We start from the raw sequence: 17990 nt of genomic DNA on the forward strand, positions 1-17990 counted from the left end.
CACATACATACACACACTGCAAGAGACACTGCGCTGCAAGAGAACTGCAGCCCAAGGAGACACACTATACACTAAAAAGGTCCGCAAGGACCTCACTGAGACCCATTAGTCTAAAACATAACTTTTATTAAAGATAACTATAAGATATAGTACTGGTGTATTAGTGCAATTTGTATAACACTTGATAGGTGAACTACAACTAACGTTAAAAATCTACAGAGTTCCATACATCCAGTCACCACGTGCTAGCTTATAGTGGGTGTAGTAAATCTGTAAGTCCTAATCTATTAGTATGAATAGAGGTGATAGGTCATGCCACAACACAAACTCCGCTAAATAAAAGAGACAATTATAGCCCCCCCCAACATGTTTCGCCCACAAATTGGCGTCTTCACTGAAGACACCACTTTATTGGCGAAGTGTCATTTAGCAAGTGTAGTTTATTTCCAAACACAATTTGAGAGTAACCTGCGTGCCGCCCCCGGCATACACAGCCTGCGCGCCGCCCCCGGGATGCACAGCCTGCGCCCCGCCCCCGGCATACACAGCCTGCGCGCCGCCCCCGGGATGCACAGCCTGCGCCCCGCCCCCGGCATACACAGCCTGCGCGCCGCCCCCGGGATGCACAGCCTGCGCCCCGCCCCCGGCATGCACAGCCTGCGCGCCGCCCCCGGCATGCACAGCCTGCGCGCCGCCCCCGGGATGCACAGCCTGCGCGCCGCCCCCGGGATGCACAGCCTGCGCCCCGCCCCCGGCATACACAGCCTGCGCGCCGCCCCCGGGATGCACAGCCTGCGCCCCGCCCCCGGGATGCACAGCCTGCGCGCCGCCCCCGGCATGCACAGCCTGTGCGCCGCCCCCGGCATGCACAGCCTGCGCCCCGCCCCCGGGATGCACAGCCTGCGCCCCGCCCCCGGGATGCACAGCCTGCGCGCCGCCCCCGGCATACACAGCCTGCGCGCCGCCCCCGGCATACACAGCCTGCGCCCCGCCCCCGGGATACACAGCCTGCGCCCCGCCCCCGGCATACACAGCCTGCGCCCCGCCCCCGGCATGCACAGCCTGCGCCCCGCCCCCGGGATGCACAGCCTGCGCCCCGCCCCCGGCATAGAAAATCTATCCACCTGTTAGTAACCTACAATAAGGGATTGGTTCAGGCCTAGTGTAGTACAATCACATCATTACAGCTCCGCAGTAACCCCTTATAAACCACGGTCAGCAGCATATATGACAACTGAGGGGTTTGTCAGTAGCACGAGGCATAACGCAAAGATGCAGATTTTTTTGCACTAATTCCTCTCTAGAAAGAGGGAAAACCTTCAGAATCCATCGCTACAGGATGACACAGTCCTGCTGACCACAAGAGCTCACACTCTATAGAGGAGAAAGAGTATGATACAGCACATGATAGACAGTATACAGGGGGTGTGATATAGTACAGGGTGTATCGTATATACAGTATATAGGGGGTGTGATATAGTACAGGGTGTATTGTATATACAGTATATAGGGGGTGATATAGTACAGGGTATATTGTATATACAGTATATAGGGGGTGATATAGTACAGGGGATATTGTATATACAGTATATAGGGGGTGATATAGTACAGGGTATATTGTATATACAGTATATAGGGGGGTGATATAGTACAGGGTGTATTGTATATACAGTATATAGGGGGTGTGATATAGTACAGGGTGTAGTGTATATACAGTATATAGGGGGGTGATATAGTACAGGGTGTATTGTATATACAGTATATAGGGGGTGATATAGTACAGGGTGTATTGTATATACAGTATATAGGGGGGTGATATAGTACAGAGTGTATTGTATATACAGTATATAGGGTGTGATATAGTACAGGGTGTATTGTATATACAGTATATAGGGGGTGTGATATAGTACAGGGTATATTGTATATACAGTATATAGGGGGGTGATATAGTACAGGGTGTATTGTATATACAGTATATAGGGGGTGTGATATAGTGCAGGGTGTATTGTATATACAGTATATAGGGGGGGTGATATAGTACAGAGTGTATTGTATATACAGTATATAGGGGGTGTGATATAGTACAGGGTATATTGTATATACAGTATATAGGGGGGTGATATAGTACAGGGTGTATTGTATATACAGTATATAGGGGGTGTGATATAGTACAGGGTATATTGTATATACAGTATATAGGGGGGTGTGATATAGTGCAGGGTGTATTGTATATACAGTATATAGGGGGTGTGATATAGTACAGGGTGTAGTGTATATACAGTATATAGGGGGTGTGATATAGTACAGGGTGTATTGTATATACAGTATATAGGGGGTGTGATATAGTACAGGGTGTAGTGTATATACAGTATATAGGGGGGTGATATAGTACAGGGTGTATTGTATATACAGTATATAGGGGGTGATATAGTACAGGGTGTATTGTATATACAGTATATAGGGGGGTGATATAGTACAGAGTGTATTGTATATACAGTATATAGGGTGTGATATAGTACAGGGTGTATTGTATATACAGTATATAGGGGGTGTGATATAGTGCAGGGTGTATTGTATATACAGTATATAGGGTGTGATATAGTACAGGGTGTATTGTATATACAGTATATAGGGGGTGATATAGTACAGGGTGTATTGTATATACAGTATATAGGGGGTGTGATATAGTACAGAGTGTATTGTATATACAGTATATAGGGTGTGATATAGTACAGGGTGTATCGTATATACAGTATATAGGGGGTGTGATATAGTACAGGGTGTATTGTATATACAGTATATAGGGGTGTGATATAGTACAGGGTGTATTGTATATACAGTATATAGGGGGGTGATATAGTACAGGGTGTATTGTATATACAGTATATAGGGGGTGTGATATAGTACAGGGTATATTGTATATACAGTATATAGGGGGGTGTGATATAGTACAGGGTGTATTGTATATACAGTATATAGGGGGGTGATATAGTACAGGGTATATTGTATATATAGTATATAGGGGGTGTGATATAGTACAGGGTGTATTGTATATACAGTATATAGAGGGGGTGTGATATAGTGCAGGGTGTATTGTATATACAGTATATAGGGGTGTGATATAGTACAGGGTGTATTGTATATACAGTATATAGGGGTGTGATATAGTACAGGGTGTATTGTATATACAGTATATAGGGGGTGATATAGTACAGGGTGTATTGTATATACAGTATATAGGGGGTGATATAGTACAGGGTGTATTGTATATACAGTATATAGGGGGTGATATACTACAGGGTATATTGTATATACAGTATATAGGGGGGTGATATAGTACAGGGTGTATTGTATATACAGTATATAGGGGGTGATATAGTACAGGGTATATTGTATATACAGTATATAGGGGTGTGTGATATAGAACAGGGTGTATTGTATATACAGTATATAGGGGGTGATATAGTACAGGGTGTATTGTATATACAGTATATAGGGGGTGTGATATAGTACAGAGTGTAGTGTATATACAGTATATAGGGGGTGTGATATACTACAGGGTGTAGTGTATATACAGTATATAGAGGGTGTGATATAGTACAGAGTGTATTGTATATACAGTATATAGGGGTGTGATATAGTACAGGGTGTATTGTATATACAGTATATAGGGGTGTGATATAGTACAGGGTGTATTGTATATACAGTATGTAGGGGGTGTGATATAGTACAGGGTATATTGTATATACAGTATATAGGGGGTGTGATATAGTACAGGGTGTATTGTATATACAGTATATAGGGGGTGTGATATAGTGCAGGGTGTATTGTATATACAGTATATAGGGGGTGTGATATAGTACAGGGTGTATTGTATATACAGTATATAGGGGGTGTGATATAGTACAGGGTGTATTGTATATACAGTATATAGGGGGTGTGATATAGTACAGGGTATATTGTATATACAGTATACAGGGGGTGTGATATAGTACAGGGTGTATTGTATATACAGTATATAGGGGGGTGATATAGTACAGGGTGTATTGTATATACAGTATATAGGGTGTGATATAGTACAGGGTGTATTGTATATACAGTATATAGGGTGTGATATAGTACAGGGTGTATTGTATATACAGTATATAGGGGGTGATATAGTACAGGGTATATTGTATATACAGTATATAGAGGGGGTGTGATATAGTACAGGGTGTATTGTATATACAGTATATAGGGGGTGATATAGTACAGGGTGTATTGTATATACAGTATATAGGGGGTGTGATATAGTACAGGGTGTATTGTATATACAGTATATAGAGGGGGTGTGATATAGTGCAGGGTGTATTGTATATACAGTATATAGGGTGTGATATAGTACAGGGTGTATTGTATATACAGTATATAGGGGGTGTGATATAGTACAGGGTGTATTGTATATACAGTATATAGGGTGTGATATAGTACAGGGTGTATTGTATATACAGTATATAGGGGGTGATATAGTACAGGGTATATTGTATATACAGTATATAGAGGGGGTGTGATATAGTGCAGGGTGTATTGTATATACAGTATATAGGGGGTGTGATATAGTACAGAGTGTATTGTATATACAGTATATAGGGGGTGTGATATAGTACAGGGTGTATTGTATATACAGTATATAGGGGGTGTGATATAGTACAGAGTGTATTGTATATACAGTATATAGGGGGTGTGATATAGTACAGGGTATATTGTATATACAGTATATAGGGGGTGTGATATAGTACAGGGTGTATTGTATATACAGTATATAGGGGGTGTGATATAGTACAGAGTGTATTGTATATACAGTATATAGGGGGGTGATATAGTGCAGGGTGTATTGTATATACAGTATATAGGGGGGTGATATAGTACAGGGTGTATTGTATATACAGTATATAGGGGGTGTGATATAGTACAGGGTGTATTGTATATACAGTATATAGGGGGTGTGATATAGTACAGGGTGTATTGTATATACAGTATATAGGGGGTGTGATATAGTACAGGGTGTATTGTATATACAGTATATAGGGGGTGTGATATAGTACAGGGTGTATTGTATATACAGTATATAGGGGGTGTGATATAGTACTGGGTGTAGTGTATATACAGTATATAGGGGTGTGATATAGTACAGAGTGTATTGTATATACAGTATATAGGGGGTGATATAGTACAGGGTGTATTGTATATACAGTATATAGGGGGTGTGATATAGTACAGGGTGTATTGTATATACAGTATATAGGGGGTGATATAGTACAGGGTGTATTGTATATACAGTATATAGGGGTGTGATATAATACAGGGTATATTGTATATACAGTATATAGGGGGGTGTGATATAGTGCAGGGTGTATTGTATATACAGTATATAGGGGGTGTGATATAGTACAGGGTGTAGTGTATATACAGTATATAGGGGTGTGATATAGTACAGGGTGTATTGTATATATAGTATATAGGGGGTGTGATATACTACAGGGTGTAGTGTATATACAGTATATAGAGGGGGTGATATAGTACAGGGTGTATTGTATATACAGTATATAGGGGGGTGATATAGTACAGGGTGTATTGTATATACAGTATATAGGGGGTGATATAGTACAGGGTGTATTGTATATACAGTATATAGGGGGGTGTGATATAGTACAGGGTGTATTGTATATACAGTATATAGGGGGTGTGATATAGTACAGAGTGTATTGTATATACAGTATATAGGGGTGTGATATAGTACAGGGTGTATTGTATATACAGTATATAGGGGGGTGATATAGTACAGGGTGTATTGTATATACAGTATATAGGGGGGTGATATAATACAGGGTGTATTGTATATACAGTATATAGGGGGTGTGATATAGTACAGAGTGTATTGTATATACAGTATATAGGGGGTATGATATAGTACAGGGTATATTGTATATACAGTATATAGGGGGTGATATAGTACAGGGTGTATTGTATATACAGTATATAGGGGGGTGTGATATAGTACAGGGTGTATTGTATATACAGTATATAGGGGGTGTGATATAGTACAGAGTGTATTGTATATACAGTATATAGGGGGTGATATAGTACAGGGTGTATTGTATATACAGTATATAGGGGGTGATATAGTACAGGGTGTATTGTATATACAGTATATAGGGGGGGGTGATATAGTACAGGGTGTATTGTATATACAGTATATAGGGGGTGTGATATAGTACAGAGTGTATTGTATATACAGTATATAGGGGGTGTGATATAGTACAGGGTATATTGTATATACAGTATATAGGGGGTGATATAGTACAGGGTATATTGTATATACAGTATATAGGGGGTGTGATATAGTACATGGTGTATTGTATATACAGTATATAGGGGGTGTGATATAGTACAGGGTGTATTGTATATACAGTATATAGGGGGTGTGATATAGTACAGAGTGTATTGTATATACAGTATATAGAGGGGGTGTGATATAGTGCAGGGTGTATTGTATATACAGTATATAGGGGGTGTGATATAGTACAGGGTGTATTGTATATACAGTATATAGGGGGTGATATACTACAGGGTGTAGTGTATATACAGTATATAGAGGGGGTGATATAGTACAGGGTGTATTGTATATACAGTATATAGGGGGGTGATATAGTACAGGGTGTATTGTATATACAGTATATAGGGGGTGATATAGTACAGGGTGTATTGTATATACAGTATATAGGGGGTGATATAGTACAGGGTGTATTGTATATACAGTATATAGGGGGGTGTGATATAGTGCAGGGTATATTGTATATACAGTATATAGGGGGTGATATAGTACAGGGTATATTGTATATACAGTATATAGGGGGTGTGATATAGTACAGGGTGTATTGTATATACAGTATACAGGGGGGTGTGATATAGTGCAGGGTATATTGTATATACAGTATATAGGGGGTGATATAGTACAGGGTATATTGTATATACAGTATATAGGGGGTGTGATATAGTACAGGGTATATTGTATATACAGTATATAGGGGGTGATATAGTACAGGGTGTATTGTATATACAGTATATAGGGGGTGATATAGTACAGGGTGTATTGTATATACAGTATATAGGGGGTGATATAGTATAGGGTGTATTGTATATACAGTATATAGGGGGTGATATAGTACAGAGTGTATTGTATATACAGTATATAGGGGGTGTGATATAGTACAGGGTGTATTGTATATACAGTATATAGGGGGTGTGATATAGTACAGAGTGTATTGTATATACAGTATATAGGGGGTGATATAGTACAGGGTGTAGTGTATATACAGTATATAGAGGGTGTGATATAGTACAGAGTGTATTGTATATACAGTATATAGGGGTGTGATATAGTACAGGGTGTATTGTATATACAGTATATAGGGGTGTGATATAGTACAGGGTGTATTGTATATACAGTATACAGGGGGTGTGATATAGTACAGGGTATATTGTATATACAGTATATAGGGGGGTGTGATATAGTACAGGGTGTATTGTATATACAGTATATAGGGGGTGTGATATAGTACAGGGTGTATTGTATATACAGTATATAGGGGGGTGATATAGTACAGGGTGTATTGTATATACAGTATATAGGGGGGGTGATATAGTACAGGGTGTATTGTATATACAGTATATAGGGGGTGATATAGTACAGGGTGTATTGTATATACAGTATATAGGGGGGGTGATATAGTGCAGGGTGTATTGTATATACAGTATATAGGGGGTGATATAGTACAGGGTGTATTGTATATACAGTATATAGGGGTGTGATATAGTACAGGGTGTATTGTATATACAGTATATAGGGGGGGTGATATAGTACAGGGTGTATTGTATATACAGTATATAGGGGGTGTGATATAGTACAGAGTGTATTGTATATACAGTATATAGGGGGGGTGATATAGTACAGAGTGTATTGTATATACAGTATATAGGGGGTGTGATATAGTACAGAGTGTATTGTATATACAGTATATAGGGGGGGTGATATAGTGCAGGGTGTATTGTATATACAGTATATAGGGGGTGATATAGTACAGGGTGTATTGTATATACAGTATATAGGGGTGTGATATAGTACAGGGTGTATTGTATATACAGTATATAGGGGGGGTGATATAGTGCAGGGTGTATTGTATATACAGTATATAGGGGGTGTGATATAGTACAGGGTGTAGTGTATATACAGTATATAGGGGGGTGATATAGTGCAGGGTGTATTGTATATACAGTATATAGGGGGTGATATAGTACAGGGTGTATTGTATATACAGTATATAGGGGTGTGATATAGTACAGAGTGTATTGTATATACAGTATATAGGGGGGGTGATATAGTGCAGGGTGTATTGTATATACAGTATATAGGGGGTGATATAGTACAGAGTGTATTGTATATACAGTATATAGGGGGTGTGATATAGTACAGAGTGTATTGTATATACAGTATATAGGGGGGGTGATATAGTGCAGGGTGTATTGTATATACAGTATATAGGGGGTGATATAGTACAGGGTGTATTGTATATACAGTATATAGGGGTGTTATATAGTACAGGGTATATTGTATATACAGTATATAGGGTGTGATATAGTACAGGGTGTATTGTATATACAGTATATAGGGGGTGATATAGTACAGGGTGTATTGTATATACAGTATATAGGGGGGGTGATATAGTGCAGGGTGTATTGTATATACAGTATATAGGGGGTGATATAGTACAGGGTGTATTGTATATACAGTATATAGGGGGGTGATATAGTACAGGGTGTATTGTATATACAGTATATAGGGGGGGTGATATAGTGCAGGGTGTATTGTATATACAGTATATAGGGGGTGTGATATAGTACAGGGTGTATTGTATATACAGTATATAGGGGGGTGTGATATAGTACAGGGTGTATTGTATATACAGTATATAGGGGGGTGTGATATAGTACAGGGTGTATTGTATATACAGTATATAGGGGGGTGTGATATAGTACAGGGTGTATTGTATATACAGTATGTAGGGGGTGTGATATAGTACAGGGTGTATTGTATATACAGTATATAGGGGGGTGTGATATAGTACAGGGTGTATTGTATATACAGTATATAGGGGGGTGTGATATAGTACAGGGTGTATTGTATATACAGTATATAGGGGGGTGTGATATAGTACAGGGTGTATTGTATATACAGTATATAGGGGGTGATATAGTGCAGGGTGTATTGTATATACAGTATATAGGGTGTGATATAGTACAGGGTGTATTGTATATACAGTATATAGGGGGATGTGATATAGTACAGGGTGTATTGTATATACAGTATATAGGGGTGTGATATAGTACAGGGTGTATTGTATATACAGTATATAGGGGTGTGATATAGTACAGGGTGTATTGTATATACAGTATATAGGGGTGTGATATAGTACAGGGTGTATTGTATATACAGTATATAGGGGATGTGATATAGTACAGGGTATATTGTATATACAGTATATAGGGGGTGATATAGTACAGGGTATATTGTATATACAGTATATAGGGGGTGTGATATAGTACAGGGTGTATTGTATATACAGTATATAGGGGGTGTGATATAGTACAGGGTATATTGTATATACAGTATATAGGGGGGTGATATAGTACAGGGTGTATTGTATATACAGTATATAGGGGATGTGATATAGTACAGGGTATATTGTATATACAGTATATAGGGGGTGATATAGTACAGGGTATATTGTATATACAGTATATAGGGGGTGATATAGTACAGGGTGTATTGTATATACAGTATATAGGGGGTGATATAGTACAGGGTGTATTGTATATACAGTATATAGGGGGTGTGATATAGTACAGGGTGTATTGTATATACAGTATATAGGGGGTGTGATATAGTACAGAGTGTATTGTATATACAGTATATAGGGGTGTGATATAATACAGGGTGTATTGTATATACAGTATATAGGGGGTGTGATATAGTACAGGGTGTAGTGTATATACAGTATATAGGGGGTGATATAGTACAGGGTGTATTGTATATACAGTATATAGGGGGTGTGATATAGTACAGGGTGTATTGTATATACAGTATATAGGGGGTGTGATATAGTACAGGGTGTATTGTATATACAGTATATAGGGGGTGTGATATAGTACAGAGTGTATTGTATATACAGTATATAGGGGGTATGATATAGTACAGGGTATATTGTATATACAGTATATAGGGGGTGATATAGTACAGGGTGTATTGTATATACAGTATATAGGGGGTGTGATATAGTACAGAGTGTATTGTATATACAGTATATAGGGGGTGATATAGTACAGGGTGTATTGTATATACAGTATATAGGGGGGTGATATAGTACAGGGTGTATTGTATATACAGTATATAGGGGGTGTGATATAGTACAGAGTGTATTGTATATACAGTATATAGGGGTGTGATGTAATACAGGGTGTATTGTATATACAGTATATAGGGGGTGTGATATAGTACAGAGTGTATTGTATATACAGTATATAGGGGGTATGATATAGTACAGGGTATATTGTATATACAGTATATAGGGGGTGATATAGTACAGGGTATATTGTATATACAGTATATAGGGGGGTGTGATATAGTACAGGGTGTATTGTATATACAGTATATAGGGGGGTGTGATATAGTACAGAGTGTATTGTATATACAGTATATAGGGGGGTGTGATATAGTACAGAGTGTATTGTATATACAGTATATAGGGGGTGATATAGTACAGGGTGTATTGTATATACAGTATATAGGGGGTGTGATATAGTACAGGGTGTATTGTATATACAGTATATAGGGGGTGTGATATAGTACAGAGTGTATTGTATATACAGTATATAGGGGGTGTGATATAGTACAGGGTGTATTGTATATACAGTATATAGGGGGTGTGATATAGTACAGAGTGTATTGTATATACAGTATATAGGGGGTGTGATATAGTACAGGGTGTATTGTATATACAGTATATAGGGGGTGTGATATAGTACAGAGTGTATTGTATATACAGTATATAGGGGGGTGATATAGTACAGGGTATATTGTATATACAGTATATAGGGGTGTGATATAGTACAGGGTATATTGTATATACAGTATATAGGGGGTGTGATATAGTACAGGGTATATTGTATATACAGTATACAGGGGGTGTTATATAGTACAGGGTGTATTGTATATACAGTATATAGGGTGTGATATAGTACAGGGTGTATTGTATATACAGTATATAGGGGGTGTGATATAGTACAGGGTGTATTGTATATACAGTATATAGGGGGGTGTGATATAGTACAGGGTGTATTGTATATACAGTATATAGGGTGTGTGATATAGTACAGGGTGTATTGTATATACAGTATATAGGGTGTGTGATATAGTACAGGGTGTATTGTATATACAGTATATAGGGGGTGATATAGTACAGGGTGTATTGTATATACAGTATATAGGGGGTGTGATATAGTACAGAGTGTATTGTATATACAGTATATAGGGTGTGATATAGTACAGGGTGTATTGTATATACAGTATATAGAGGGTGTGATATAGTACAGGGTGTATTGTATATACAGTATATAGGGGGGTGTGATATAGTACAGGGTGTATTGCATATATAGTATATAGGGGGTGTGATATAGTACAGGGTGTATTGTATATACAGTATATAGGGGGGTGTGATATAGTACAGGGTGTATTGTATATACAGTATATAGGGTGTGTGATATAGTACAGGGTGTATTGTATATACAGTATATAGGGTGTGTGATATAGTACAGGGTGTATTGTATATACAGTATATAGAGGGGTGATATAGTATAGGGTATATTGTATATACAGTATATAGGGGGGTGATATAGTACAGGGTGTATTGTATATACAGTATATAGGGGGTGATATAGTACAGGGTGTATTGTATATACAGTATATAGGGGGGGTGATATAGTACAGGGTGTATTGTATATACAGTATATAGGGGGTGTGATATAGTACAGAGTGTATTGTATATACAGTATATAGGGTGTGATATAGTACAGGGTGTATTGTATATACAGTATATAGGGGGTGTGATATAGTACAGGGTGTAGTGTATATACAGTATATAGGGGGTGTGATATAGTACAGAGTGTATTGTATATACAGTATATAGGGTGTGATATAGTACAGGGTGTATTGTATATACAGTATATAGGGGGTGTGATATAGTACAGGGTGTAGTGTATATACAGTATATAGGGGGTGTGATATAGTACAGGGTGTATTGTATATACAGTATATAGGGGGGTGTGATATAGTGCAGGGTGTATTGTATATACAGTATATAGGGGGGTGATATAGTACAGGGTGTATTGTATATACAGTATATAGGGGGTGTGATATAGTACAGGGTGTATTGTATATACAGTATATAGGGGGTGATATAGTACAGGGTATATTGTATATACAGTATATAGGGGGGGTGATATAGTACAGGGTGTATTGTATATACAGTATATAGGGGTGTGATATAGTACAGGGTGTATTGTATATACAGTATATAGGGGGTGATATAGTACAGGGTGTATTGTATATACAGTATATAGGGGGTGATATAGTACAGGGTGTAGTGTATATACAGTATATAGGGGGTGTGATATAGTACAGGGTGTAGTGTATATACAGTATATAGGGGGGGGGGTGATATAGTACAGGTTATATACAGTATATGGGGTGTATATATAGTACCCGGTGTAGTGTTTATACTGTTAGAGGTTGTTCCTACCTCCCTCTCCCGGTTTCCGTCTTCCGCCGGTGAAGCGTCGTCTCTTCTCTATTTCCCACAATGCTTTGCTCCGTACTGTTGTGATGCATCCCTGGTCACGTGCCCGGGGCGTGGCTCCGTGGACTCCTCCCCGTATATGACGCGGCGTACGTTCCATAGTTCTGTGTCGCGGGCTCCCCCTTCCGGCCGGCACAGGCAGCGCACTGACCTCTAATGGCAGAGCCGTGACGTCATCATCCTGCGGCCGGAGCCGGAGTGACCTGCATGGTGACAGGTAGTGCTGGAGATGCTATTACACTGCTCGGCTGTACTGAAGCCCCGGGGCTCCCCCTGTGAGGTGTATCTCAGGGTGCTGGGGTGTGGACACTTACCTGCTCTCTGATGTCTTCTATCTCTTATTCCCATCAGTCTCCAGGGCCAGGTCATGGCGCTTTGTGGATTGTCTCGCGCCTTCCGAAGCCTAACCCTGACCTGCAGCAAAGCAGCGACAACCGTGCCCCGTCACCAGGTCAGTGCCCCCGACCCCTGTGTCCCGTCACCAGGTCAGTGCCCCCGACCCCTGTGTCCCGTCACCAGGTCAGTGCGCCCTCCCGCTGACCCCTGTGCCCCGTCACCAGGTCAGTGCCCCCGACCCCTGTGCCCCGTCACCAGGTCAGTGCCCCCGACCCCTGTGTCCCGTCACCAGGTCAGTGCCCCCGACCCCTGTGCCCGGTCACCAGGTCAGTGCGCCCTCCCGCCTACCCCTGTGCCCCGTCACCAGGTCAGTGCGCCCTCCCGCCTACCCCTGTGCCCCGTCACCAGGTCAGTGCGCCCTCCCGCCTACCCCTGTGCCCCGTCACCAGGTCAGTGCGCCCTCCCGCCGACCCCTGTGCCCCGTCACCAGGTCAGTGCGCCCTCCCGCCGACCCCTGTGCCCCGTCACCAGGTCAGTGCGCCCTCCCGCCGACCCCTGTGCCCCGTCACCAGGTCAGTGCGCCCTCCCGCCGACCCCTGTGCCCTGTCACCAGGTCAGTGCGCCCTCCTGCTGACCCCTGTGCCTCGTCACCAGGTCAGTGCCCACCCCTGTGCCCCGTCACCAGGTCAGTGCCCACCCCTGTGCCCCGTCACCAGGTCAGTGCCCACCCCTGTGCCCCGTCACCAGGTCAGTGCCCACCCCTGTGCCCCGTCACCAGGTCAGTGCCCACCCCTGTGCCCCGTCACCAGGTCAGTGCCCACCCCTGTGCCCCGTCACCAGGTCAGTGCCCACCCCTGTGCCCCGTCACCAGGTCAGTGCCCACCCCTGTGCCCCGTCACCAGGTCAGTGCCCACCCCTGTGCCCCGTCACCAGGTCAGTGCCCACCCCTGTGCCCCGTCACCAGGTCAGTGCCCACCCCTGTGCCCCGTCACCAGGTCAGTGCCCACCCCTGTGCCCCGTCACCAGGTCAGTGCCCACCCCTGTGCCCCGTCACCAGGTCAGTGCCCACCCCTGTGCCCCGTCACCAGGTCAGTGCCCACCCCTGTGCCCCGTCACCAGGTCAGTGCCCACCCCTGTGCCCCGTCACCAGGTCAGTGCCCACCCCTGTGCCCCGTCACCAGGTCAGTGCCCACCCCTGTGCCCCGTCACCAGGTCAGTGCCCACCCCTGTGCCCCGTCACCAGGTCAGTGCCCACCCCTGTGCCCCGTCACCAGGTCAGTGCCCACCCCTGTGCCCCGTCACCAGGTCAGTGCCCACCCCTGTGCCCCGTCACCAGGTCAGTGCCCACCCCTGTGCCCCGTCACCAGGTCAGTGCCCACCCCTGTGCCCCGTCACCAGGTCAGTGCCCACCCCTGTGCCCCGTCACCAGGTCAGTGCCCACCCCTGTGCCCCGTCACCAGGTCAGTGCCCACCCCTGTGCCCCGTCACCAGGTCAGTGCCCACCCCTGTGCCCCGTCACCAGGTCAGTGCCCACCCCTGTGCCCCGTCACCAGGTCAGTGCCCACCCCTGTGCCCCGTCACCAGGTCAGTGCCCACCCCTGTGCCCCGTCACCAGGTCAGTGCCCACCCCTGTGCCCCGTCACCAGGTCAGTGCCCACCCCTGTGCCCCGTCACCAGGTCAGTGCCCACCCCTGTGCCCCGTCACCAGGTCAGTGCCCACCCCTGTGCCCCGTCACCAGGTCAGTGCCCACCCCTGTGCCCCGTCACCAGGTCAGTGCCCACCCCTGTGCCCCGTCACCAGGTCAGTGCCCACCCCTGTGCCCCGTCACCAGGTCAGTGCCCACCCCTGTGCCCCGTCACCAGGTCAGTACAGCCTCCCGCCCACCCCTGTGCCCCGTCACCAGGTCAGTGCCCCCTCCCGCCCACCCCTGTGCCCCGTCACCAGGTCATTGGCCCCAACTTCCCCGTTCCACATCATTTGGTCAGGACATAGCTATGATGTCCCTCAGCCTCTGTGCTGACCCCACGCTGTGAGTCTTGAGGCCATAAACCAGGAGATAATGGAGTTCATCCTAATCATCTAATGTCCTTCTGTTTTGCAGGCTGCCCCCTCCTCACTGCTGCCCTCCAGAGGTCTCCTTACCACATCGCACCTCAATGTTTTTGAAATATGGAAGCCACCCACCAAGTACACCATAAACCCCATTGGGAAGAAGAAAACTGGCGGCCGCGATCACACTGGTGCGTCACCAAGTGACCATCAGATTGTATATTTTCTCTCAGATTTGGGAGACTTTTGTCTCATGTTGTCTAGTGTCTCGTATTTTCATTGTGCTCCAGGTCGGGTCCGTGTGCGTGGGGTCGGAGGGGGACACAAGCAGCTCTTCAGGATGATTGATCTTCAGAGATTGCGCTATGAGCCCGGGCGGGAGAACACTCCGTTCCAGGAGAAGGTGGTTGAGGTGCGCTATGACCCATGCAGGTAAGAGCTACACCAGATCACGTGTCTCCCCCACTAACGATTTCTTTTAATTCAGTTTTTTCCCCTGATATGACCCTAAGCCTTCTGCCCTTCACCTTGGGGGGCGGTCATCTGGCTTCTGGCTCCTCACTTGTGACGCCCCCCCCTCCTGCAAATACACGTAACATGTAGCTCATGGTGTGGCCTTTGATCTGTGGTGTCCTGACTGCACTTGTATCACTTGGCAGGTCGGCAGACATTGCCCTAGTGGCCGGTGGGAAGCGGAAACGTTGGATTATTGCTACAGAGAACATGAAGGCTGGAGATCTTATCACGTCGTCAGGACACATTGGACGCATGGCGGGTATGTACCAAGGAGGGGACTGGGAGAGGAGCTCTGAACGTGTCACATGACTGTAACCCTCTGCTTCTATTTGCTAGTGTCTGCACAGGAGGGGGATGCTCACCCGCTCGGAGCGATGCCGGTCGGCACCTTGGTGAACTGCCTGGAAACCGAACCTGGGAAAGGAGCTTACTTTATCAGAGCTGCAGGTGAATTGAAGACACAAAACAACCCACCCACGATCAAAGAGGGCACCAGCCATATTTAATGTGTCGCTCTCTTCTTATAGGCACATGCGGGGTGTTACTGAGGAAGGTGAACGGAACGGCCATAGTGCAGCTGCCCTCCAAGAGACAGGTGCAGGTGAGTGTGTCCTGACCCCTCGAAACAATGTGCTGTTGTGTAGCCTGACCCATCTCTCCTTTGCAGGTGCTAGAAACCTGTGTGGCCACTGTGGGACGCGTCTCCAACATTGATCACAACAAACGGATAATCGGGAAGGCTGGGCGGAACCGCTGGTTGGGAATCAGACCATCCAGCGGACTCTGGAAGAGGAAGGGCGGATGGGCAGGACGCAAGATCAGACCGCTGCCCCCTCTAAAGAGCTATGTCCAGTTACCGAGTGCCAAACCCGCACCTCGAGCCTGACCTGCATTGACTGTTATGGTCTCTTCATTGATCGTACAAGGGGGCGGAGACTACCAGGAAACCGCTGGACTGTAACCCACAATGCCAGATTCTTTACCTAGGTGGCAGCACTGTGTTAGTGGGCGATATGAAGCTGCCGTCATCCGCACTGTAAGGATTGGTTGTGTTGTGTAATAAAATAAGTGAACCTCTTCTATAACAGATCATTGTTCCTTTTATTAGCGGCACTACAACTCCCATCATGCATTACAGAGGACATCATTTATAAGTGTTGATTTTCGCTGATGAGCAAAAGGGTAACAATGCTTTGAGCTTTTAACTTTCGGGCTCCGTTTCTCCCCTTCTTCTGCGGCTCTAGACGAGGCCACCATCATCTTCTCATACAGAAATGTGACTTGTATCCACCACAGCAGCTTCTTGTCACGTTACTGATGGTAGAACAATAATTTTTCTTTTTGTATAATACAAATTACTCCCTGTTCCCACATACACTAATAGTTCAGTGTGTTATTAGGATGAATCCCAGGCAAAAGGTCACTGGTTCAGTGGAGCAGCCACAGAGAAGATTTCCCATGAATACGGAATGAACTCCGTCCATCCATCCCGCAGACAAGAGGTGGACGTCCAGGCAAAACATTGAATTCGCTGATCACAAGGTCTATCGATTGTGACAGTGAGCTCGTCTGCTTTATAATAGCGAGATCACAGACCTCAATGTAAGCCCTGAGTGGCCGATTAATGGGAAAAGGGGATAATGGATTGACAAATTGTAGGAACTGTTAGGTGGAGGATGCTGATGGGACTGTCTCACAGCCAAAGACATTGGATAATGGACCAGGATGGATGGTGGTCTCGATGCTGAGCTACATGTCAGGATACTACATGATGAGTTACTTGAAACAATTGAGTATTATGGGTCGCTGATGCATCAAGATTGGAGAAGAATTGGGTCAATGACACAGAAGTAGTTACTGGATTGGCCTCTACAGTCCCTGGACCTCAACCCAATCCTACACTTGTGAGTGGAGATGAAAAATATGGTGATTGAGGAGTAGGCACTAACATCGGGAACTCGTAGAAGAGACATTGGGATCAGATTTCGGTGGAGACGTGTTTCTATATGATGGGGAGCGAGGCCGGGAGGTTTAAAGCCAAAGGTGGATTTACTAAGCAGTAACGATGTAGTAACATGAGAAGAACCTGCATAGCTCAGCACATGCTAATTAACTACAAGCCACATTTATGTATGAGA

General features: G+C 44.0%; 2 protein-coding genes across 3 annotated transcripts in view; one reads left to right on the plus strand and one right to left on the minus strand.

Annotated features, from left to right (window-relative positions):
• KLC4 (kinesin light chain 4) overlaps nt 1-13038 on the minus strand; it is a 60871-nt gene extending 47833 nt beyond the window's left edge. For both annotated transcript variants that reach the window (XM_072139842.1, XM_072139845.1), the window contains exon 1: nt 12894-13038. The gene's annotated coding sequence lies outside the window, so the exon portion shown is untranslated. The remainder of the gene's footprint in view (nt 1-12893) is intronic.
• MRPL2 (mitochondrial ribosomal protein L2) lies at nt 13016-16939 on the plus strand. The gene is made up of 8 exons (XM_072139846.1): nt 13016-13167; nt 13302-13401; nt 15389-15527; nt 15627-15768; nt 15996-16111; nt 16189-16299; nt 16380-16453; nt 16520-16939. Exons 2-8 carry the CDS (start codon nt 13318-13320, stop codon nt 16736-16738), a joined length of 885 nt encoding a protein of 294 aa, XP_071995947.1. The 5' UTR covers nt 13016-13167; nt 13302-13317; the 3' UTR covers nt 16739-16939.
• The last annotated feature ends 1051 nt before the right edge of the window (nt 16940-17990 follow it).

The sequence above is a fragment of the Engystomops pustulosus genome, chromosome 3 (genome assembly GCF_040894005.1).
Source record: "Engystomops pustulosus chromosome 3, aEngPut4.maternal, whole genome shotgun sequence".
Classification (NCBI taxonomy): Eukaryota; Metazoa; Chordata; class Amphibia; order Anura; family Leptodactylidae; genus Engystomops; species Engystomops pustulosus.

Excerpts from the sequence above, each read along its gene's own strand:
- MRPL2 (XM_072139846.1), top strand. The coding sequence starts at position 13,318 with ATGGCGCTTTGTGGATTGTCTCGCGCCTTCCGAAGCCTAACCCTGACC. Across the intron at positions 15,528-15,626 it reads TGGCGGCCGCGATCACACTG|GTCGGGTCCGTGTGCGTGGG; the intron begins GTGCGTCACCAA and ends ATTGTGCTCCAG. Across the intron at positions 16,112-16,188 it reads ACACATTGGACGCATGGCGG|TGTCTGCACAGGAGGGGGAT; the intron begins GTATGTACCAAG and ends TCTATTTGCTAG.